Genomic DNA, 25,550 nt, shown 5'->3' with positions numbered 1-25,550 from the left:
GAGATGTAGGCTGAGATTTATAAAGTTCAGCATCGAGGAGTCTGTCGCAGTCCTTTGGGAGCACAGAGAGTGGGGGGCAGGCAGAGCTGGCAGCACAGTGTGAGGGAGCCCAGGAGAGAGTCAGTGGGGACCTGCCCTCGTCAGAGGTAGTGGCTGGACCAGAGGGTCTGTACGGAGCTATGGACAAAAGGGCTGGCAAGATGGATTAACCTCAACTGGAGGGCTGGGGTGTCAGGCTCAGGGTCTGGGACTTAAATTTGCAGGGAGTGGGGAGGCATGTGTTATTTCTGAGTAGACTAGTGACATGGTCAGAACCAAGCTTTTGGCCGTAATTGGGATGTGGCTGGATGGGATGATCGCCATACTAGTGTCAACGGGATTCTCAGTGCTGTCCAGGACTTGATCCGCGGTTGGCTGCCTTTTTCATTTTCTGTGGTGTTGCCTGACCTGTAGTGGCGCAGTGGATAGAGTGTTGACCTGTAATGTTGAGGCAACTGGTTCGAAAACCTGGGCTTGCCTGGTCAAGGCAATGTGGGACTTGATTGTCTCCTATGCCCTGCTCCTCCTCGCCTTTTCTCTCTCAAGTCTTAAAAAAATTTTATAGTGTGTTCTCTCTTCAAACCACCTATCCTTCCTCTCTGCTAAGGATATTATGCTCACCTCATGGAAATGATCATCACCACCACCTCTTCCTCGTCATCATTGAAACCTCAGCCTTAGTGCCTTACCTGTCCCCATATCTCTATAGACACACTCTCTCATGACACTGGGAGATTTTCAGTTTCTGTCCCACGCTGACCCTAAGCCGTCCCCTTGTGCTCTAGATCCTGTTGTCTCCTATGCCCAGGGACCCCTTTCCATCAGAATCATCTCCTCTCATACGGTCAACCTCTCACTCCCTCGTGAAGTTATCCTATCTCCCTTTCTTCATAGCTGCTTTGCTTGCATTGTCCCCTACCATCATAGAGAGCATCACTGTCTACATTCCTCCTCTCTTACTTGTACATTCAACCAGGCTCTGTCATTGCTACCAACATTTCTGCTCTGATGACTGCTACCTCCTATCAGCTACATCTGGTCTTGCTGCTGTCTAGTTCATTCCACACTAGCCGCGTGGCCTTGTAAAGAGGCAAGTGTGATCATGGTCCTTGTTCAGGGACCTGTACTGGCTTGACGTGGCTGTCAGAATAGCATCTTGTTGTCATGATAAGCTTTAGCTTCCCTCATCATCCTCACAGTGCCAGGTCCTACACCTGCTCCTTCCTACGTCGCCCCCTCCTTGCCTGCCTGACCTCTGTTACTTAGGGATGACTTCCTACTGTCTCTTTGTCCCTTAGTGCGTAGTATCATGAGCCGCCGTACCCTGTATCCTCATACGCAGTAATGTTCTGTTTATCTGTCTCAAGTCCCCTCTCGACTGTAAGTGTGTGAGGGAAGGAGCTGTGCCGTGGTTTCCCTTTACTTAAGGAATACTTAGTGAAGACCGTCAAAGGGCAGATGGCCCATGATGTTGAAGGAGAAGGCAAGAGAGCATGCATGAGCTAATAAAATGTTGCAAATTGCATTGCTGACTGAGTGCCATGCGATCCTCTTTCTTCTCCCTTACCATTATTTTGAAAATAGAAAAGAGTTTAAGTAATACTTTGGGAGAATTATTTATAAACCATCCCTCTGACTATTAGTAAGGTAGAACATGAAACAAAACCAAACACACCCTTTTCCAAACAAAAAACAGCTGTCAGGGCTCTTCTGTTATATTTGTTAGTCTTTCACCAGACAATTATAGACCCATTCTATAAAAATTACAGTATGAAACTCCCATGTGTACTTCTCTGTGTTTAATATACCATCTATAAAGTATAATATGAGCCTGGTTATATATTGCTGTGTAATCTAGATCAAATGCCTAGAGAGTAATACTGAACAACGGTCTTTGATTCTGAGCTGGTCACACCACATAATCATGTATTTGATTTGAGGAGATATAGAAACAATACTTTAGTGTTCCACTGTCTAGTATATTTAGAGTTTCTAGCCACGGCTTAAATGCATTTTGTCTATAAAAATAAAATAATTTTTCTTTCCAACTAATGCATATACAAGGAATACTTACTTTCTTCAGTTTTATTGTTAAATTGAATACATGCACCCTTCAGAATTTGAAACATAACTGAAATGGAAAATTTACATGATGGCTGAGAAGATTTATTTATTTTTATTAACATCTATTCTTGAATTAGCAATGGCATATGTTAGTTTTGAGCTAATGGGGTATTTAATATGAATTATTCATGGAGGAATATTTTGCATCATGATTATGTAAATGGTGTCTCTCGTAATTACACTTAAACAAATGTATAAATGGCTTACAGTTATGCTATTCTCTAAGAAGATACACTGAATATTTTAAGGAGATCTTGAAAACTCACAAAGTCTTTTTTTGGCAGGGCAAATATATGGACATTGAATTTGATTTTAAAGGCGATCCACTGGGAGGAGTGATTAGTAACTGTGAGTATTTTACTTGAATCCTTTTAAAGAAGTTCAGACTAGTAAAACATGTGTTTATAATAGAATATTTTAGATATTTGGGTGTTTAAGAGATGGGGGTAAGAATACGTTTTCTTATACCAATAAGACTTTTAACAAACTTTTAAGTTTGTCTTATATAATTCCTAAATCTTTTTTGAAGAATATGTATTTTTTACCTTTGAAAAACTTTTTAGGAGTCTGCTAAAGAAATTGGTATTAGTCCAACTGTATTTTATATATAGTAGACCTTTAGGCAAATCCAGTAATGAAAATGATCCTCCAATGGTTACTTTTTTTTACCAAAATTATTTTATTATTAAAACACAATAGAAATATCTGATTTTAATTTAATTGCTTTTTTGGGTAACATTTATTTAACATAATGAGTGGGCCTATACTTCAAGTTTTATTGTGAGAAATTTTTGGTTTCCCATTTAGTATTTAAATCACTGAAATGCGGTTGACCAGTTAGGTAGAAATAAAGATTTCTTAACCTCTTTTAGTCATGATTTGTGATTATAGAAGTGAAATATTCTCTGTGAAAGGTGAAGAAACAAAATGCCAGGTCAGGTTCTCTGAGCAGCCCCAGGTTCAGAGTTTTCTAAAGTGGTCCTAATGGTTAGTGTCTATGACACTTACAGCTCTCTCCTCAGCACTTTGTAGCTGCAGCTCGCATTGATTTTGTAGCCCATTGGCTTAAGATGGTGATTCAGGGTTTGTGTACCTCCTGTTGGAGCCATGGCCTGGTTATCAACTTGAATCCTCTGGAGTGTTTTTTTTTTGAGGGCCACACTGTTGAACTTCCCACTGCCTCTGCCTCCTTACCACTCTATGGTGCTATTGGGATTGTTAGAATGAACACGGTCTAAGTTTAGATTTGGGGGAAAAAATGACAGATCGAATCAGGTATCCAAAGCATTGCTCATTGGATTTGTTAGAACAGTGATATTCTTTCTCGAAATGAACTTTCATGCTGAACCCCACATATAAAACAGATAAAACAAGACCTGACCTGTTTGACCAGGAGACGGGTGGCTGGGAACCCCTGGACCCTGACGTGGCCCCTGGGATCTTCTTGGTGAACTCCAGCACCAGAGCAATACCACTTGAAAGTTAGGGTTTTAAGTTATTTGGGCAAACTAAAATAAATTTTTTTTTAAAATTACTATTCACAGAATAACTTTCTAGGGCTAGCAGCGTTTCTTCACCTTTGAATCAATGAGATTCAATCGAATAAATTCTGTGGTCCTTCCCATTTCCATCATTTTGTGGTTTTTAAATAGTTTAATCTTCGATTTTAGTTTACCCTACTACAGTTATTTGTCATGAATTGGGATTATCCACATTGGCAAAAATACGTAGTTACTGGAGAAACATCTGAGGTAAGTTTTGATATGAAATGAAATTGGCTAGGATAGTGTGACGTAGGTTAAGTGGCTTATGTGTCAATATGGAAGTGAAAGTAGTTATGCAGACCACATGTGATGCCCAACTCAGATGATTATAAACCTGCCAGGCTTGTTAGGCAAGCACCCTTCGCAGTGTACGGGACCTGTGGAGGGTACAGGGAGAGGTCTGCCCCAGTTCTGAGACCGTCATTTTAAGGCATGGTTAATTTTTATTCTGGAAGATAGTCATAAATGTTTAGCATTTCCTTTATATAACACAAATTAACTCAACTTAGTAATTTAACAGTTCACTCTTTAAAGTGAGGGTAAATTTACTGTTTTCATTATAGAACTTATATCCAAACATTCTGAAATGATTGCTTCAATATTACTTTTAAGGACTCTAGGAAAATATGTAAGGATTACTTTATATAAGTATTAGAACATAATGTAGGTTTTACATTTTGAAGTTTAAGCTCCAAACAGAAATGTCTTCCTGCTCTCTAATTCTTACAGTATCCATGGAGAATAAATATTAAACACTCAGTGCTTTTCCAATTAAGATTACTGTACCGTCATGAATGGATTTCATATGGTGTTTGTTAACTATTCCCACAATGAAGTTATATTGAAATCTGTGGTAGCGGGAACACCCTGGTATTTTAGAGTATCCTTTGCTTTGGAGGGGAAAGGAATACATTAGTGGTGAAAGCAGGAAATTTCACTCTGCATAGATAGAGAACTGACTCACCCGTGGTCACTGGGAGTTGTTGTCTGCTGGCTTAAGGGAGGGGTGTAGAGCAGTGGGTTAACCCACTCTTGTTCTCTTCAAACTGCCAAAAGTTGGCTTCTTGTAACCTTGAAAAGAAGGCCAGATTTGCCATTTTGTAGAAAGTATGTTTTGCCTCCTTTCCAGCAGCGGCGTAGTAAATGTACAGATAGTTGGCTACAGTTACCACCCTGGAAAAGGCACAAGATCACTTGAGCCAGCTATATACCTAGAAAATGGGGGGTAAAGCCCAATAACCTACTCTTTTTCTAAAAGAGGTATGCTCTAAAACTTGTCTTGAGCTCACTTGAGAGTTAATAATATCTCTGAGGGCAGTGTCATTAGGAGAGAGGTGTATAAAAAATAGAAAATGGCGAACATTGGCTTCATTTGAGAATACAAAATATGAAAGCACATCCACATATTTGGTTGATGTGAGATAATGTTTCTTTTACTGTGCTATCACTTGTTGGTCTCATAAAGTTTATACATTTGTATTTGAGAGATTTTTGGATCTAGTGTTGTTACACTAGGAACATGTGGAAACCTGATGCTTTTATTAATAGTCATAGGCACTTTCTTTCAGCTGTGCCACTTGAGGGCAATGTAGACGGGAGAAAATGTGATACATGTCTCAAGGGCTTTTTATCTCCTAAAAGTAGAATAGCACAGAATACTTGTACGTGCTGTGAAAAAGCCTCAGGATTTCAGGTGTGCATATACCTGCATAAACTGAGGACCAGGGACATGACTATCCTGTTCACGGTTGTATATCAAGAGCTGAGAATAACAGCTGACACACACCAGGTGCTCAGTAAATGCTGGACATGAGCATGGAAGTGGTTGAGTATCAGCAGGCCCTACCTTTTCCTGCTTCATTACTGGGGACCTATCCATATGCCTACGTGTACAACTCTTACTGGTTTTTCATGTGGTTTCCAATGTCTAAACCAAAAGACAGCAAGTTTCTGAATTCTCTGTGCCTCCATTTTTCATCGTTGAAATGGGATAATAATAGTACTGACCTCATACGGCTGTGTTGAGGTATAAATTATTTGTTAACATCTAAAGCACTTGAAACAGTGCCTGGCACATAGTAAGCACTCAATAAATGTTTGCGTGTGTGTCCATGCATATAATTATTGATCCCACAAGGACACAATGTACAAGTACAGCTATGACACAGATAGTTTATTGAAAAATAATGCTTCTGCTTTATTGGGTAATTTTATTGAGAGTCTTTTTAAATAATATTTTTATTGAGTTATAATTGACATGCACATTATATTAGTTTCAGGTGTAAAACATAATGATTCAATATTTGCATATGTTGCTGTCACCACAGTAAGTACAGCAGTAAAGGTGGAAGGGGAAGGGGTAATTTTTTTTTTTAATTGAGTGAGAGGAGGGGAGGCAGAAACAGACTCCTGCATGTGCCCCTACTGGGATCCACCGGGCAAGCCCACTAGGGGGCGATGCTCTGTCCATCTGGGGCATTGCTTCATTGCTCAGCAACTGAGCTCTTTTTGGTGCCTGAGGGGGAGGCCATGGAGCCATCCTCTGCACCCGGGGCTGACTCGCTCCAATCAAGTCATAGCTACAGGAGGTAAAGAGAGATAGAGAGAGAAAAAAAGAGGAGAGGGGGAGGGGTAGAGAGCTCCTGTGTGCCTTGACTGGGAATTGAACCCAGGATATCCACACACTGGGCCGATGCTCTACCATTGAGCCACTGGCCAGGGCTGGGAAGGGGAAATTGTAATGTCATGGCACGCTGGCTGTTTTACATCTCTCGGTGCCCATAAACCACAGATAGACGGGGATCTGCATGAGATCTGGGCTGAGAGAGCCCTGTGGTGAGCATAGCATCTGCTTTCTTTTATTATAATACACGTGCACAGGGAATGATTTATAAGAAGACATATGCTCATCTTTTTTACCTCAAAATCTGTCATTAGTGAAACTTCTTTAATGATCAGTCCTGAGAGTTATGTTGTGTATTTCCAGAAAAGTATACAGTGGATATTAGACTATCTGCCCCCAAATAGAAACAAACATAAATACCTAGTGAGAGTTTTCCACTCTGACTGCCATCTGTTATGCCCAGCAACTTACTAATAATTATTTGACACTTTTTTTTTTTAGGGATGATTAATCAAGACAACCGAGACAAAGGGAGATAAAATGTAGTTATTTAGAGTGTAGGCCCCTGATTTTTGCTAAATGTATCACTTTGTTTTAATGAAGGGCATACTGGATGGGAGGAGCCTCAGGGCCACTCAAGCACTGTATTCCATCACGTTTATCTTTGAATAATTGGAGAGGAGCACAGGGTGTCTGGGGTCGGTCTGTGTTCTGCACCAGGGGCATTTGTTGTCATTCTGATCTTATTGGCAAAACGAAGAAAAAGCTAATTCTTTAAGTCTGACTCAAGGACTTGGATGATTTCTTTTTTCGGGAAGGGAGATTATAAATAAAATAAAGAAACTTTGATCTTACTATCTAATCTTTTACTGTTATATTCCAAAATAATGTAATTCTTTTCCCCTCCCAAACCCCTACTTGCCCTTTTATTCCTTTGCCTATTAAAAGACTTCCTTCTACAGCACGTACAGACACGGACGTTTTACTTTTTTTATCTCATGCATGGGGAGGTTTTCCTATGACACACACAGGCACATGGATATTTTGTGGGCTAGCTGGTAATTAGTCAAAACTAAGAAAGCCCCTACCAGATGGCCTGGTTCTGTGAGTGCATAGTCAGAGGGCAGTGGCATGTGGAGTAGGTGGGGAAGTTCTGATTCCAGACATTTTCTGTCTCTGCCCATTGATTATAGAATCAGCCCAGTGTGTGGATATGCTAAGTTTCATTCTCGGTCAGGGCACAGAGGAGAAGCAACCATGTGCTTTTATACCTCTCCTTTTCTCTTCCCCTCCCACAGCCATGACTTGGTTGGAGCAAGTTGGCCCCAGGCGCTGAGAATGGTTCCATGGCCTCGCCTCAGGCACTAAAATAGCTCAGTTGCTGAGCAATGGAGCAACAGCCCCAGATGAGCAGAGCATCACCCCATAAGGGGCTTGCCGGGTGGATCCTGGTCGGGGCACATGTGGGAGTCTGTCTCTCTGCCTCCCTGCTTCTCATTTAAGGGGGAGGAGAATGGCTTAATAGGTTTATCTCTTCCCTTAAAACTTAAATTTATTTTAAATGTAATGTGAACTTATATCTTGAAAGGGGAATACAGCTGCATTGAAATACAGTTAGCCTCCTATATCCACAGATCCAACCAACCACAGATTGAAAACAGTATTTTCATATCGAAGTTGGGGAGTTGCTTACACATAGGGCTGACTATGTGCTTTGTACAATACCATTTTCTATAAGGGACTTGAGCATCTTTGGGTTTTAATATCCATGGGGTCCTGGAACCAATACCCCACAGATACTGAGGGACGACTGTATGAAGACTTTTTTTTTTTTTTTACAGGGACAGAGAGAGGGATAGACAGGGACAGACAGACAGGAACAGAGAGAGATGAGAAGCTTCAATCATTAGTTTTTCATTGCGACACCTTAGTTGTTCATTGATTGCTTTTTCATATGTGCCTTGACCGTGGAGTTACAGCAGACCGAGTAACCCCTTACTCGAGCCAGCGACCTTGGGTCCAAACTGGTGAACTTTTTGCTCAAGCCAGATGAGCCCGCGCTCAAGCTGGCGACCTCGAGGTCTCGAGCCTGGGTCCTCTGCATCCCAGTTCGATGCTCTATCCACTGCGCCACCGCCTGGTCAGGCTGTATGAAGACTCTTAAACTCTTTTTCTACTAAGCATTTGGCATATCTCTTATCAAATCTTTTTAGCAGAGGCTCATTCAGTGGTGGCAGAAGCGTTTAAAGCAGAGGAGACAGCTGTGCCAGTGTTGTTATGTTCTTTGGGTAATTATTTAACATGGCTTCATGCTGTTAGATTATTGATGCCTGCACATTTTTAAGAAAAAATAGAATAGCAAATAGTTTTAAGCATTAGTAAATTATTTTGGGGCAAATATTTTCCCTGATTGCTTTTCTACCTAGAAGCTTGTAAGTTATGAGAAAAGTCATAAAGGTACACAGGCCCTGGAGAAATACACTGAGCATTTGAAGTGGTAAAACCTCAACTGCTTTGTCATGTAAAATGCCTCATTTTGTGATTGAATTGCGTAGATGAAGTCATACAATTATGCAAAGTACACAGTTCCATGTGTTTATGGAGTATGCATTCTTTTTGCTGGAAAATTATAAAGAGCATAATATGTCAGTCACCTAAAGGTTTGAATTCTGGCTCTCTCACTAATAATGGGAGGTGAGCTTTGTTTTCTCATCTATAACATAGGGATTATAAAAGCACCTTTGAGGGGGTGTTTAAGATTGTGTATGATAGCAAATGAAAAGCACCAACTGCACAGAGGAAGGTCACTGAAAATTCCCTTTCTACTTCCCCTTTGCACCCTTCCTTTTAAGCACACATCACAGTATGTTTCATATTTGAATATGATAGTCATCACTGATCATATCAGTGTGAGTGGTTCAAGAAGTACCTTGGCCAACATTCCTTTCCACACTCTGCACAAGGGCATATTATTCTTTAACCTGGTGGCTCTTATCTGCTGAATCTCAAAGCCACTGCCACGACTGAACTCTCCATTGTCTGTGATGTGAACATTTGTTCAGAAATGCCAAACATTAAGCTGGCCTTGCATTGCTATTGGCCTGGTCACATGCTTTGAAGGTATTATTTTGTGTCCTGAAGGACCATAGTGGGCTTTTTGGATTTTCCCATGTATAAGCCACACATTTTTCTTTTTTTGAAAAATTTGAGGTCTAAAAACTGGGTGCATCTTATACAGTGGTTGTAGAAGTGTGGCGTTTCAAATACCATAGATGGAACTGAGGACGAGGCAATATATGAAGACAGTGATTGGTCATCAGACACAGATGAGATCAAGCTAATGGATGGGAGTTTTGACAGTGAGAAGGAGTTGTATGAATTTTATGATGAGTAAAACTTGAGTTCAGTAACACATTTATGTAACACATTTTATTGTTTCAAATTTCGGATCCCAAAATTAAGGTGCGTCTTATACATGGGAGCATTTTATACATGGGGAAATATGATATTAAAGTGTCACTGATAGGTGAGCTAATGATTATGAGGCATGGGAGGTTGCCTAGCATCACGGGGAGAGCCTGGGGTTTGTGGGCGTTGACAGATGAAGGACACCTCATCACACTGCCCTCCCCACCCCCCATCTCATGCTCCCTTCTAAGGGCCTTGGCATCCCACCTTGGACAGCACTGCTGCTGGTGGTTAGGGTGGCGAGAGTAATAGTGAATGCATGGGACTCTTGTAGGCGAAGAGGAAGGTCTTCATGTTTGCAGTCAGTATTGGGCCCATTTCCAAATAGTTCTTTTTTTTTTTTTTTTTCCCTGAAGTTGGAAATGCGGAGACAGCCAGACAGATTCCCGCATGCACCGGACCGGGATCCACCCGGCATGCCCACTAGGGGGCGATGCTCTGCCCATCTGGGGCGTTGCTCTGTTGCAACCAGAGCCATTCTAGAGCCTGAGGCAGAGGCCATAGAGCCATCCTCAGCGCCCGGGCCAACTTTGCTCCAATGGAGCCTCGGCTGCGGGAGGAGAAGAGAGAGACAGAGAGGAAGGGGAGGGGGAGGGGTGGAGAAGCAGATGGGCGCTTCTCCTGTGTGCCCTGGCCAGGAATCGAACCCGGGACTCCTGCACGCCAGGCCGACGCTCTAACACTGAGCTAACCGGCCAGGGCTCTCCCAAATAGTTCTTGACACATAGTAGGTGAGCAGTAAGTGAGTTGATTGAAGGAATCTGCGCATGAGTGGGTAAATAAAGTAAACAAGTAGCCTTTGTTAATATTTCATGTAATCAAGTTACTTTCTTCTAGGCTTGAGGAGTTTCCTATAAGGATTAGTTTCTCAGTGAAGAATCTGCCCATGCCATGTGGGTTCTTTCTTCTAAAATTGTGCTCAGACTCTTAGGACACCATGAGTTCTTGGCTACCCAATAAGTCAAATCATACTGCATTTTTTATTTATTTATTTATTTTTTCTGAAGCTTGAAACGGGGAGAGATAGTCAGACTCCCACATGCGCCGACCGGGATCCACCCGGCATGCCCACCAGGGGGCGACGCTCTGCCCACCAGAGGGCGATGCTCTGCCCCTCTGGGGCGTCGCTCTATTGCAACCAGAGCCACTCTAGTGCCTGGGGTAGAGGCCAAGGAGCCATCCCCAGCGCCCGGGCCATCTCGGCTGCGGGAGGGGAAGAGAGAGACAGAGAGGAAGGAGAGGGGAGGGGTGGAGAAACAAATGGGTGCTTCTCCTGTGTGCCCTGGCCGGGAATCGAACCCGGGACCTCTGCACGCCAGGCCGATGCTCTACCACTGAGCCAACCGGCCAGGGCCTCATACTGCATTTTTATTCTTACCTGTTTTTCCTGTCTTCTGTTCTGCATGTCAGTATTTACCTGCTAATTGATTGAAATGGTCAGTTGTTGGGCAAATGAATTTGTAAAATCTGTACTTTTTGAGTTTGCTCACTTTTAGTGTTAAAAATGATCTGTGAAATTGCTAATTACCTTCCTGCTTGGGAAGGGCTATTGTTATGCTAATGTGTGCTGGAGGAGAGGTTTGGACGCCAGAAAAGTTTTCAAAGGAGAGCAGAGAGAAGGCAGAGTGCTGGAGAGAGAGAAGCCAAGATGGCAGGGAAAGAGAGAGAAGCCAGTTTTGCAGAGTAAGAAGCCATGTTGGCAACTGGGGAACCAGAGGTGAGGGGCTTTGGGACTGCTGTGGCCTTTGATTCTAGGAGAAACCGGAGAAGATTCTCCTGATTGTAGAACTGGAGAATGTGTCAGTGGCTTTGTGAGCCCTGTGTGTTTGTTTGCTCGTCAGCTGGTGCGAGTCTTGAATAAAGGAATGGCCCTCCATTTTTTGGCTCCACTGTTTCTTTACCGTCTGTCCGAATCTAACGGGAACCTGCATGTGAATGGCCATGGTGGCGGCGACTGTTGGCCCTACATCAGTCCTTAGCGATGATGAATGTTACATGATGTTTCTTTCTCTAAATCTTGTCTGACTTGTGCTTTCAATTTCTGTTCTCTTCCTTTTTGCTAAATGTGAACTCTTCATTACTTGAGGTCATTGGCAGTCATCCAGGTCAAATGAGAGCTAGAGAGGAAAAACTTAAAACTCTACAGCATCCTGTTCCTAATAAGTTTTGTATTTACATACTTTTCTTCTCTTTCAGTCAGCTTAATTTTGTTTCCTTGTAACTTGTCTCTTCATTCTTACAAGTGACCTTGTGTACTTGGAGCGCCACAGGACTTCGCATTCATCACACCTGCGCTCAGACTCTACCCAGCTCCTCAGCAGGTGCTGGTGTGGGTTCCAGAAATGCCAGTGAAGAAGTCCAACAGTCTTTTCCAGAGGACTTGCATATCTTCTCTCCCCTATGCGTTTTTTTGGGTAGTATTTAGCTTTCGGTCTGATTGGAGATCCAATGTGTTTGTTCTCTAAAATTAGTCCTCCATAATGGGATCACTAATTCAGAATTTTATGACTCAGTTTGGCCTATGCCGGAGAATCCAGACTGGCTTTGATATCACTGGTCAGTGATGAGCAGGACCTCAGGCAGGAAGAGTCTCTGCTCTTGTACTCTGCCGTCCCCTGTGCACTGTCCCCTGTGCGCCATCCCAGGGGCTCTGTTATGGTTGCCTGGGCTTTCTTGCTTTTTTCTTTCTCTCTTCTCTCTGTTCTTCTCTCCTTCCTTATCCCCCTTTCTTTCTCTCTCTCATTCTTTTTTTCTTTCTGGGTGAAAGTTTGAAAACTTTCAGATGTGTAGGATGAAAAATTATCTGGTATCACTGAAAGTATACTGTCAGATAACACCAAATTTTGTTAACTGAGAGCCACTTCAAGTCTTCAAGTTATCAAGAAAACCTGCTTCATTTCTCCCAGATCACAGGGCATGTGGGCATAAGGTGGGGTCTGCACTTGGGTCAGATGGCCTGATTTCAAGTTATACTTAAACTCTTGGACTGTCAGTTTTTTCATTTGTTAATACTTTTTAAATGGTTGGGAGGATTCAATGAGTTAAGTCTATAAAGCACACGGTAAGATCTCAAAAAGATGAACTTATTTATTATCACGATTATTTAATGGATTCATAAAGCTACATTTCATTGCTTGATTTGACTTGAAATGCTACATTTTGAAGAATTTAATGTCACCATGTATTATATAAAATAAGGAGAATCTCAGCATAAAATTATATTTTCTTTAATCAGGTTGATGAAGGTATTGTTGAACTTATTTTACATATTTACTGTTGTTTAAAATGAGCCTGGTCTGTTTAATTTGGGGATTTTAGTTAGAGTTGAGCTTATTCCTGAAGGTAGAGTTGAAAATGTACCTTCTGTTATTTTAGGAATATAAAACAGAAAAAGAAAGTGAAAGGGGAAAAAGAGAGCCATGGTGGATTTAAGAGCAAAATTAATACTACGTTATGATTTGATTCCTTTTCTCTTTAGATCTTTTAGAGAAATCTCGAGTTGTTAAGCAGCCAAGGGGTGAACGAAATTTCCATGTGTTCTATCAGCTACTCTCTGGTGCTTCTGAAGAGCTCCTCAGTAAGTCTCTGTCTTTGTGTATTAATTTTGAATGTCACAGCATTTTCCAAAGCATTCATTTAAAAAAGTATCCCCATATGCTTTTCTCGTTTGTGCTTAAAAATTTGTATGACTTTGGTTGTAGTGAAGAATGTGGTGTGTTCATTTTGATTATACTGCAACATTTGTTTGGGACACCTCCCTGTCCTTCACCAGATACTGTGCCCTCTGTCTTAGATGGTTTTCTAGGAGAGCTGCCTATTGGGGGAGGGGCTAGTTATAAAGTGAAATGATACAATGGAAGAATATAATTATTCCACTTGGGGAGAGGAAATTAGCAGGGAGCAGTAGGTATGGACAATTATTTTTCAAGATTGTTTAGTGAAGATTTAAAAATATTGGAGGACATTTGCAACTGATACTAGAGTTTAAAATAGCACCTTTGGATATTTTAGAAAATTAATATAACTGCATAAGTATAGAATCCAATAGCTATAGCCAAGTGATGAAAAGTTTTGGACAGTTTAGACAAGAAAAGCTTTGGCAAGTCAACAACACCTGGGGAAAACTATCCTCACTAATAATCAGCAAATGACATTAAAACAACTCTGAAGAGTTCATTATACATGTATTAGTGAAAGTTATTAAAAAGGGTAAAGCTGGCAGAGTTGTCAGGCACTGATCTACTTAGAGTTTATCGGTGTCACTTCAAAGTGAGGACTTCTTCCTGGGGGACTAATTGGCAACCCAAAATAAGCCATAGGATGATCAGAGCCCAGTGCCCAGGCGCACCCCTTTTTGGAATGTATTCCAGTGAAATAATTCAAGAGAACCCTCAAAATATTTTGTTTGAAGACATTTATCATCGCCCTGGTGAGAACCCTAATGTCCCATGGTGGGAGAATCACTAGGCAGACATTATATTATACATATAATGAAATAGTACATTGAAGATAGTTTATATTATAAAAATATGTAAAGGGCTTTACCTGATGCTTGATTGGTTAAAGCTTCGTCCCAAAGCATGGAGGTTGCTAGATTCCCGGCCAGGGCACATTCAGGAAAAGATCAATGTTTCTATCTCGTTCTCTCTAATATCAGTAAAAATAAAGTAAGTAATTGTAAAAAGGCAGAGGTTGTAATATGAACAACACTGATAAAAGTAATTTCAGAAAAATGCTCTTATTGGTATTTGGGCATCAGTTTTTATTCTGTTTGTTTGTTTGCTTATTTATTTATATTAAATGAGAGGAGGGGAGATTGACAGACTCCCACATCTGCCTTGACCGGCATCTACCCAGCAGCCTCATCTGGAGCTGATGCTTGAACCAGCTGAGTCATCCTCAGCACCTGAGGCTGACACTTTGACCAGCTGAAACACTGGCTGCAAGTGGGGAAGAGGGAGAGAAAGGGGGGAGAGGGAGGGAAAGAGAAGCAGATGGTTGATTCTCCTGTGTGCCCTGACTGGGGATCAAACCTAGGATGTCCACATGCCGGCCAATGTTCTACCACTGAGCCAATGGGCCAGGACTATTCTGTTGATTTAATACAGAATGTGAAAGTCATTTTATGTGAGGGGACAAAGGAATGAGATAGTAAAGATGATTAGAGTTACTGAAGTAGCTTATCAATGTGTGTGTGTAATTCAATAGATAAACTTAAACTCGAGCGGGATTTCAGCAGATATAACTACTTGAGTCTGGACTCCGCCAAAGTCAATGGAGTGGACGATGCAGCAAATTTCAGAACTGTTAGGGTAAGATGTGATCTTTTTATTACTCAGTAAAATCAGTAGCACTTTATTGCTTAATTGAAATTGATAACAGATCTTTAATATGTAACTCATGCTCCCTAAAGTTTTAGAATTATACAAGAATTTATTGTATTTTGATTAGTGGATTCTTTTTACTAGATCAGAAAATCATACAATATTGTGAAGACCATGCTTTCTTTATTGGAGCATGCAATTTTACTATTTATCAAAAGGGGCTTTTTAATGATATTTTGGGGGTTGACTCTTAAGTTATACTAATTCTGAATGTTTTCATAACCAGAGCTCAATAGTTAATTTTCAAGTGTGAAAACTTGACTTAACATGTCCTAGGATTATGTTAAGTCAAAACAATTTTGAGATAGAAAGTTACGTTTTTATACAGTTTTTGAAAAATTATGGATAAACCAGAATGACTAGTATTTAGAAAAATTATTTTAATTTATATGCCATGTTTTATGTTTATGTGGCACTTTGAAAATTACTTCTATTAAGACATGATTTGTTGGTAACTGATGTTCACTTCCAAATGAGACAGCTGTGGTTGTGGGGGAGGGGAGCCTCAGGTCAGATTATAGATGAAATTAGATTGGCGTCAGTTAATCTTAGAGGGGGAATGAAAATGATTTGGGATTCTTTTCCTGCTCTCTCTACTTTTATATATGTTTGAAATTCTGTGTTGCCTAGTAAAACTGACAGACAAACAAGCTGGCTATTCTCAAAAAGAAAGCATTTTTTTTTTTTTTTTTGGCAGAGACAGAGAGAGTCAGAGAGAGGGACAGATAGGGACAGACAGGAAGGGAGAGAGATGAGAAGCATCAATTCTTCGTTGTGGCTCCTTAGTTGTTCATTGATTGATTTCTCATATGTGCCTTGACCGAGGGGCTACAGCAGAGCAAGAGACCCCTTACTCGAGCCAGAGACCTTGGGTTCAAGCTGGTGAGCCTTGCTCAAACCAGATGAGCCCGCGCTCAAGCTGGCGACTTCGGGGTCTCGAACCTGGGTCCTCCACATCCCAGTCCGATCTCTATCCACTGTGCTACTGCCTGGTCAGGCAAAAAGCACTTCTTAAAGTATATCATTTTTTTAAAATGATAAACTTCCTTGTATGGGAGACCTGTTGCTTCCTGGACACAATTTGGAGACTTGAATTCTAGACCAGCTCAGGAATTACTTTGCCTGGCAAATCATTGGCACTCAGTAAAAATTTATGACTGAATGAATGTTCCTTATTACCCATAGTGCCTTGGATCAGGTTTGCAAACTTCACCTTTGCAAACCACAGTTTTTCTCATATGTAAACTAAATGAGTTGTGGGTTTTTTTTAAATAGAGGGTTATGAAAGCTTTTTTTGGGGGGGGTTATTTCTAGCAGAACTCCAGTATAAAAAAAATATATGTGTATATACACAAATAAACTGGGGCTGGGAACCTCAGGCTCAGCCCTCAGCCTCTTCTATCTGCCTCTTTACACCACCCCGCCGTGGTGCAGCACACAAGGTACCCTAGGGCTCCCCAAAGCGCAGCACGAAATAGTTGGGCAAGATAAAGCCCCACAAAGGTGCTACCTCAGGTTGGTTAATAATAGGTTTGCATTTTGGAAAAGTTTATTCTGGAACACTTTTTGTTGTTGTTGTTGTTGTTTTTTAACAAAGACAGAGAGAGAGTCAGAGAGAGAGATAGACAGAGACAGACAGGAATGGAGAGATGAGAAGCATCAATCATTAGTTTCTTGTTGCGCATTGCGACACCTTAGTTGTTCATTGATTGCTTTCTCATATGTGCCTTGACCGCGGGCCTTCAGCAGACCGAGTGACCCCTTGCTTAAGCCAGCGACGTTAGGTCCAAGCTGGTGAGCTTTGCTCAAACCAAATGAGCCCACGCTCAAGCTGGCGACCTCAGGGTCTCGAGCCTGGGTCCTCGGCATCCCAGTCCGACGCTCTATCCTCTGCGCTACCGCCTGGTCAGGCTGTTGGTGGTGTTTTTATTATTTCAGAAACAAATCTGTTTTATGATTCATTTAAAAAAATAAAACTAAAGAACTCCAGACAAAAACCGGGTGTTTTTCCCCTGCAGAATGCCATGCAGATTGTGGGTTTTATGGATCATGAGGCCGAGTCTGTCTTGGAGGTGGTGGCAGCGGTGTTGAAACTGGGGAACATCGAGTTCAAGCCTGAATCTCGAGTGAATGGTTTAGATGAAAGCAAAATCAAAGATAAAAATGGTAAGTCAGTGGGGAATCAACTTTGTTTAACAAACGTGGTTTGAATTTCTGCCCAGTTTTGTTTTTTGGGTTTTTTTAATTTCTAAAAATACTTGTATTTGGATCTGTGTCAAGATGGCCTGCATATTTAAACATGAAGTTAAGTATGAATTGTTAACATTCTTCAAGTAATATTACCCAGTACTCAATTTACTATATCATTGGTATGACATAGTACCACCCCCAGAAAGTAAAACTTGCTTTTGATTGGGTTGAAAAGCTTTCTAGTGAAACTGAGCAGAAACATAAATTACAGCTCAGTTTTAAGTCTTAATTTATACATTTTTATACTGTTTAGTTTGAATGTGATTTAGAATACCCACAGCCTTGAAAGTGATTATTATTATTATTTATTTTATTTTTTTATTTTTTGTAATTTTCTGAAGCTGGAAATGGGGAGAGACAGACAGACTCCCGCATGCGCCTAACTGGGATCCACCTGGCACGCCCACCAGGGGGCGACGCTCTGCCCACCGGGGCAATGCTCTGCCCCTACGGGGCGTCGCTCTGTTGCGACCAGAGCCACTCTAGCGCCTGGGGCAGAGGCCAAGGAGCCATCCCCAGCACCCGGGCCATCTTTGCTCCAATGGAGCCTTGGCTGCAGGAGGGGAAGAGAGAGACAGAGAGGAAGGAGAGGGGGAGGGGTGGAGAAGCAGATGGGTGCTTCTCCTGTGTGCCCTGGCAGGGAATCGAACCCTGGACTTCTGCACGCCAGACCGACGCTCTACCACTGAGCCAACCGGCCAGGGCCGAAAGTGATTATTAGCAGCACATATACAGTCACTTTCTCTGTCCCTTTCCCCCAACAGAGTTAAAAGAAATTTGTGAGTTGACTGGCATTGATCAGTCAGTCCTAGAACGAGCATTCAGTTTCCGGACAGTTGAGGCCAAGCAGGAGAAAGTTTCAACGACACTGAACGTGGCTCAGGTGGGTGAAACATAATGTCCAGAAGTGAGTTTTAAAGAAACTTTTGATCGTTTTATATCAGCGGAAACAAATTTTATTTTGCAGGCTAGTTTCTTAACTGACGTACTGTATTCCAGGCATCATCCCACACACTGGGTGCACAGCAGTAAACTAAACAGGTAGAGGTTCCTGCTGTCACGGAGCTCCAGATTTTGGCCGGAAGAGCCAGACAAGAGCCAGGAAACCTAGAAAATAAGTTCGTATGGCCCGCGGGCAGGTTGTGAGTGCAGCACACAAAGAGAAAAAGCAGAGCAGAGTCGGGGAGGGCCGTAGTGCTGGGGACGGGGAAGCTGGGGCTGAGCGAGGAGGGTGGGGCTAGAGAGTGTGGAGCACGAGTGGCATGATCAGCCTCGTAGATCATCAGCGGACAGGGTAGGAAAGGGAGTAAAAGCCGGCTGTCCTAGTCCGCTCGGGCTGCTCTAACCATGTACTGTAGATTGAATGGTTTAACCGGAAAACATTTATTTCTCACAGTTCTGGGGGCTAGGAGTCTGAAGTCTGAGATCAGGGTGCCAATATGGTTGGGTTCTTGTTTAGGGTCCTCTTTCTGGTTTACAGATGGCCATCTTCTTGCTGTTTCTTTCTAACATGGCAGAGTGAGAGACAGAGAGAGAGGGAAAGTGAGCATCATCTTTGCACACATTGTGTTTCATCCTCTTAAGGGCACCAGTCCAGTCATGTGAGCTCATGGCCACATCTAAATCTAATTGCCTCCTAAAGGTCCCACCTCCAAATGTCATCACATTGGGGATTAGGGCTTCAATGTATGAATTTGGGGGGCATGCAGACATTAACTTCATAGCATTGGGGAGCTGTGAGGCATTGTATGCTAACTCAGAGAGGAAGGTGGCGTGAGCCAGGTGTGAGCATCAGTAGAGTGAGAAGTGGTCACGTCTGGATACATTTGAAGTTAGAGCCAATAACATTTGCTGGTAGCTTGGTATGTGGTATGAGACGAAGAGAAGAGTCAAGGACAACTCCCAACATTTTTTTACCTCAAGCAACTAAAAATACGGAATTGCCATTATTGATTTAGAGAAGACAGTGGGAGAAACCAGTTTGTGATCAACCGGCCAAATTGGCCTTCCTTCCTTTCTTATTGTACCCCCTTCATCCTCCACAGTGAGACCAGTGAAGTCTTTCTAAGACACTAATCTGAGTCTCTTACTACTCTTCTTCGGTTTAAGTTAAATGGATGGATGGATGGATGAATATGTGCATGACTAGCTAGGCAGCTTCTAGAGCCCCTTTTCAGTGTAAGCTCTTTGTTCTATGGCTTGGACCAGTATATTTCAACCGCCGGTCTGTGGACCAATCCACCAGAAATTTCGTGTGGGTCTGCAGAAGAGTTAACCACTCTGATGTTGGTGTGAAGATTATAGACCCATTGATCTTAGTTGGATTTGCTTATGCTCATGGTGATTTCTGCCTTAGTCCCCAAAATAATTCTATTTTCACCGGTCCTTCTGGTGGTTCAGGGACCGACCACGTTTTGAGAGCCACTGTAATAGAAGGTCACACTGAGTTTACACATTTTAAATAGCCAGAGTGGAAATTGTTAGGCATATAGAGATGTGATGAAAAAACCTTCGTTGTTTAAGGAGCCCTTGAGAAATATCCTTATGTGAAATCTGTATAGATATATTTTGGCCTGTTTTTATTATGTGTTTTACTCTGGCTCTTGAATCATTCTTTACAGAAGTAAGGCCCATGTGCCTCTTACTTTATAAGCTTGAGTTACCTTGCATCCTTGTGTAAACTTTTTCTCATTCCTGTAACCTTTGGCATAAAAGAATTTGGCTTGAGATCCTTGATTATTCAGCTCCTTATCCACGCTTGCTTTTTTCAGTGTAGGTAGGGTTCAGAGTATTTGTTTCTGCCTAGAGGTTTTGATTCCAGTGAGAAGTGATTTGTTTTATTAACTTTTCCCCATAGCTTCAATTCTCGGGCCCCGTTATCATCTTTATTGCCTCATGCCTCGTTTTCCCCAAGGCATTTAGATCTTTCCCCCGATATGAGGGTTAATATTGAAGTAATAGAAACTGAAGACAGAGTTATCATTCAGCTTCTGTCACATGCTCTCTCCGTGACTTCCAAGGCCCGCTGTAAGCTGACCTGCCCACTTTATCTCGGTTTATTCCCTGCTCGTTCTCTAAATGCCAGACTCATTTTCACCTAGTGCCCTTGCTCCTGCTTGTCCCGCACTCCACATGTCACTGCTCATGCCTCCGCATCTCCAATGGCCCGCCTCATCAGGGGAGCCCTCCTTGATCACAGCAGCCCCTGACTTTCCCTTCTCTCCACTCCTTGCACTCCTGCAGTTTGGCACTGCTCTCTGATAGTTTTGTCTATGTTGCTTTGATCTCCCAGGCTTCCCTGAAAGCTCCTGGAGGGTGGCCGCCACGTCCATGCATCTCTTGCGTCTTTTCACATGTATTGTCCTGGGCCACTCCTGACGCGGGGTCGCTTCTGCAGCACGTTCTGCAGCGAGCTTCACACAAGCTCAGAAATGCGTGGTCTGTTCATATGTGGTGAGCACCTGAGATGCTGTCAGCACACCGGGTGTACAGTATTCCCTTAATTCTACACCCCTCACTGCTTATCCTTAAGTGGGACGAACAGTTCGGCACTTACATTGGAGGGTATTGGTGTGGAGAGTACATGGCATGACTCAGACTCAGGACGTCCCCGGTGGAAAATTCGCAGCTCCTGGGGCCAAATGTAATTCAATGGGTATATTTTCTTCGACTAAAGTGTAGTTTTTTCCTTCATTTTATTTATTTATTTGTTTGTTTGTTTGTTTGTTTATTGCTTGCTTGCTTTTTGAATTTTGAATTTGAGTGCCTTTAACCTGGATTCCCCCTCCAGCCCTGCCGATTCCACTACTTCCTGTTCATTTCTGTCAGGCAGTCCCCGGAAGCATTTGAGATCGAGACTTCTGGAATAAATATTTATTTGCTTGAAGGAAGTGAGGAAGATTAATTATAGCAGTTTACCAGAAGAGGTTGTCTCTATTCAGTTGCATATCGAAATGGTGGTTTGTTAGTAGCAGGTAGCATACAACCGAAGAAAACTGGATGGCATTGCATTGAAAAAGGATCTGTTTACCAGTGCAGAGTAGTTTGAGATTATGTGGTGTTTTGAGATAACTGGAGTTTATAAGAAGAGAAAGAATTAAAGAATAATACAGGCTCATGAGGTAGTAATAGAGGAAGAGGATACTTCAAAAATCACAATATAAATACATTTGTAGACTTACTATGTGTCAGGCTTTATTCTGGGCAATTAAAATTTTAGAGAAATTAAAAACTAGAAGAAAGGGTACTGGGGAAAGGTATGTACTTAAATTTATTAAAACTTTAAAAATTTATAATATTTAAAAATTTAGTTAAAATCTTTTTCTGTGTGTTAGTGTTTTAAGTGTTTTACATGCATTTTCTGCTACAAAATCACCCTGCCCTGTTTCCCCCTCCCCACAGCTTTGTTTAGTGGATTTATTTATTTATTTATTTATTTATTTATTTATTTATTTGCCAACTTCTGGGTAGATTCTTTAAACCCGAGCTGGAGTGGCTGCCTGCGATTTAGGGGGGGGGGGTTCTGGGATTAGCCTGGAAATATGAGATGAAGGGGAAAGGTGCTCTTTTTTTCAGCTGCATTATGTTGTCAGGGATGTGAATGGATTATTGAAGTTGTTACATTTTAATTGGGAAGCAATGTGGAAAAAGAATTTCCATATAACCTAATTGCGTTCTTCACAAAATAAAAATGTAGTGATTTTCTTTAACAGCAGTACCCAACTTACTGTGAAATACAGTGAAATGCTCACATTGGGCTGGAATATTTAAGATTAAGAGCAGCCCCAGAACCTCTAGCTTTCCTCTCCTGCGGCAGCCGATGCCCATGGCTCGGCCTCCTCTGGGGGCACTGGTGTCACACGCCCGGCACCCAGTGCCTGTAAGGGCTGTTAGGTTAAGAGCAGCCCCAGAACCTCTAGCTTTCCTCTCCTGTGGCGCCCGATGCCCATGGCTCGGCCTCCTCTGGGGGCACTGGTGTCACACGCCCGGCACCCAGTGCCTGTAAGGGCTGTTAGGTTCTCCACACCAAACCTCTAGCTTTCCTCTCCTGCCATGGCCGATGCCCATGGCTCAGCCTCCTCTGGGGGCAGTGGTGTCACACTCCCGGCACGCAGTGCCTGTAAGGGCTGTTAGGTTCTCCACACCAAACCTCTCTGTCTCCAGTTTTTTGATTCTGAGTCAAGGTCATAGAGATATATATGTTTTCTACCTCTTCTTTATTGAACAACTTTCAAATAAAGAAGCTAATAAAAGGGATTTTTATTATTATACAACACATTGTCCAACAACGTATTACTATACTGCTCATTATGGAAGACTTTAAAAAAAGATCAAAAGATGGAGTGAAGCCATTTTAATGTATTTCCTTTGAATTTTCTTTCCTTTATGTAGTGGTTTAGAAAATCGTTGTCATTGCCTGACCTGTGGTGGCACAGTGGATACAGCATTGACCTGGAATGCTGAGATTGCCCGTCCAAAACCGTAGGCTTGCCTGGTCAAGGCACATTTGACAAGCAATCAATGAACAACTAAAGTGAAGCAACTATGAGTTAATACTTCGTGTTCCCCTGCGCTGTAAAATCAATAAATAAAACATTTTAAAAATTAAAAAAAAAAAATAGAAGTATGGCCCTGGCTAATGAGCTCAGCAGTAGAGCATTGGCCCAACATGTGGAAGTCCTGGGTTCGATTCCCAGTCAGGGCACACAAGAGAGGTGACCATCTGCTTCTTCTCCCCACATCCTCCTCCTCTTCTCTCTCTCTTCTCTTCCTGTAGCCATGGCTCAATTGTTTTGAGTGCATCGGCCCCGGATGCTGAGGATGACTCTGTTGAGCCTCCATTTCAGGCATTAAAAATAGCTCTGTTTTGTGAGCAGCCCCAGATGGGCAGAACATCTACCCCAGACAGGGGAGTGCTGGGTGGGTCCCCCTGCATGGTCAGGGTGCATGTGGAAGTCTGTCTCTATATCTCTGCAACTCTAACTTTAATAAAAAAAAAGTTGTCATTGTATTAAGTATACAATTTTTTAGTTTTACAAAACATAATATAAGCATTTTCATCACCTGATTTGCTTGCTTTCTATTCTTTTCTTCTTTCTTTCTTTCTTTCTTTCTTTCTTTCTTTCTCTCTCTCTCTCTCTCTCTCTCTCTTTCTTCTTTGTGACAGAGAGAGAGAGAGAGACAGAGAGAGGGACATACAGGGATAGACAGACAGGAAGGGAGAGAGATGGGTAGTATCAATTCTTCACTGCAGCTCCTTAGTTATTCATTGATTGCTTTCTCATATGTGCCTTGACTGGGGGGCTCCAGCAAAGCAAGTGACCCCTTGCTCAAGCCAGTAACCTTGGGCTCAGGCCAGCAACCTTGGGCTTCAAGCCAGTAACTTTTGGGCTCAAGCCAGTGTCTATGGGGTCATGTCTATAATCCCACGCTCAAGCCAGTGACCCCGTGCTTAAGCTAGTGACATTGGGATTTCGAACCTGGGTCCTCTGCGTCCCAGTCTGATGCTCTATCCACTGCGCCACCACCAGGTTTGGCTCATCTCCTAATTTTCATAATGATTATTCTGTGATGACTCTAGAACTTCTCTTTCAATGGTGTTTATTTTTTCAACTATTCCCCTTTTGTTGGATTTTTAAATTGTCCCTGATCTGCTTCTGTTTTGTATATAACACTGAGATGCAGATCCCTGTGGAGAAAGCTTTCCAGCAATATTTAGAATTAGGTTCCTCAGATGCAGAAAATATAACTGAGTATAAACAATTTGCCTAATTCTCTGAATGGCTTTACTGTTCATCCAGAGTGTAATGAGAACTGACTCTGAAAAGAAATTTGAAACAATAGAGCTTTAATTATTTTTTAAATATCTTATTTTATTGAAGTTAAGTGTTGTGATCGTTGTGGGTATTGAGTTTTTCTTTTTCTTTTTAATAGGCTTATTATGCCCGTGATGCTTTGGCTAAAAACCTCTACAGCAGGTTGTTTTCATGGTTGGTAAATCGAATCAATGAAAGCATTAAGGTACTGAACCTCTACAACCAAATAAATCAGTTGTAATAAATGATATTCAGAGTATAAACATTAAGTTAAAAGGTATTTTAAATCAAATGAGGGTTTTGGGCTAGATGATTTTGAAAGACCCTACCTATTGTGAGATTCAGTGATCCTTTTTTATAATTAAGTATCACTAGTGCGTCTTTTAAATAAATTATCTATTAAAATTAAAATTCCATACCAATGTCTTATTTCAGACATTAAAAAAAACCAAATTTACAGTTATCCTAGTTATGAAACACAGTTAACTAGTAATAATATGTTTCTGTTCTTTGGTATGCTTTTAGTGTTATTTTTCATGCCTAAATTAACCCATCAATTTGAAACTTTTGAAGGCACAGACAAAAGTGAGAAAGAAGGTCATGGGTGTGTTGGACATTTATGGCTTTGAAATTTTTGAGGTAAGCTTTTTTCTATTTTTTTGTATTATCTTTTTTAATGTAGAACAGTTGGAAATTAAATATTCTTCTGTAGACCATGTTTAATATAATTAATGTGACTTTGAATTCATAAATTACCTCTGTGCAGATGTAACAGTGTGTGTGTGTGAGTGTGTGTGTGTGTGTGAGTGAGTGTGTGTGTGTGAGTGTGAGTGAGTGTGTGTGTGTGAGTGTGTGTGTGTGTGTGAGTGTGTGTGTGTGTGTGTGTTGAATGCTCAGAGCCAGCACTTTGGAGACACTACTGTTTAAAGCAGAACTTCTTAAATTAGTACTTGACTTTTAAAATTGCAAATTCAAAATTCTTACCGGGAAATTTCCAAGAAAGTATAAGAACATTATGCCTGTAGTCCTTAGTTTCTCTGTAGGTTGTTTGGAGAGCGAGGCAGGATGGTGCCGTGAGAAAAGCCAGGGATGGGACAGCTGGATGGTGGCCATGGCCTGGTCGGAGCTGGTCACTGCATCTCTGCGGGACTCGACACAGACGTCGAGATTAGATGGTTTTTTGGGTCTCATCCAGCCTGTGATCTTACAATATGAATTCTGCTGCAAAGGTTGAAATAATTTCTGCTGAAGTTTGTAATGAATTTTTCAAAAAGCCTCCATGCTTGCTACAAATTCAATATTT

General features: G+C 41.8%; 1 protein-coding gene across 5 annotated transcripts in view; it reads left to right on the top strand.

Annotated features, from left to right (window-relative positions):
• MYO1B (myosin IB) overlaps positions 1-25,550 on the top strand; it is a 207,433-nt gene that overhangs the window by 129,650 nt on the left and 52,233 nt on the right. For all 5 annotated transcript variants that reach the window (XM_066279246.1, XM_066279247.1, XM_066279249.1 and 2 more), the window contains exons 7-13: positions 2,448-2,511; positions 13,277-13,375; positions 15,007-15,110; positions 17,201-17,348; positions 18,197-18,315; positions 24,366-24,452; positions 24,821-24,886. In XM_066279246.1, the coding sequence (XP_066135343.1) occupies positions 2,448-2,511; positions 13,277-13,375; positions 15,007-15,110; positions 17,201-17,348; positions 18,197-18,315; positions 24,366-24,452; positions 24,821-24,886 (687 nt within the window). The remainder of the gene's footprint in view (positions 1-2,447; positions 2,512-13,276; positions 13,376-15,006; positions 15,111-17,200; positions 17,349-18,196; positions 18,316-24,365; positions 24,453-24,820; positions 24,887-25,550) is intronic.

Source organism: Saccopteryx bilineata, chromosome 5 (assembly GCF_036850765.1).
Source record: "Saccopteryx bilineata isolate mSacBil1 chromosome 5, mSacBil1_pri_phased_curated, whole genome shotgun sequence".
In the NCBI taxonomy this organism is placed as follows: Eukaryota; Metazoa; Chordata; class Mammalia; order Chiroptera; family Emballonuridae; genus Saccopteryx; species Saccopteryx bilineata.
This window is presented reverse-complemented; position numbering and strand designations above follow the sequence as displayed.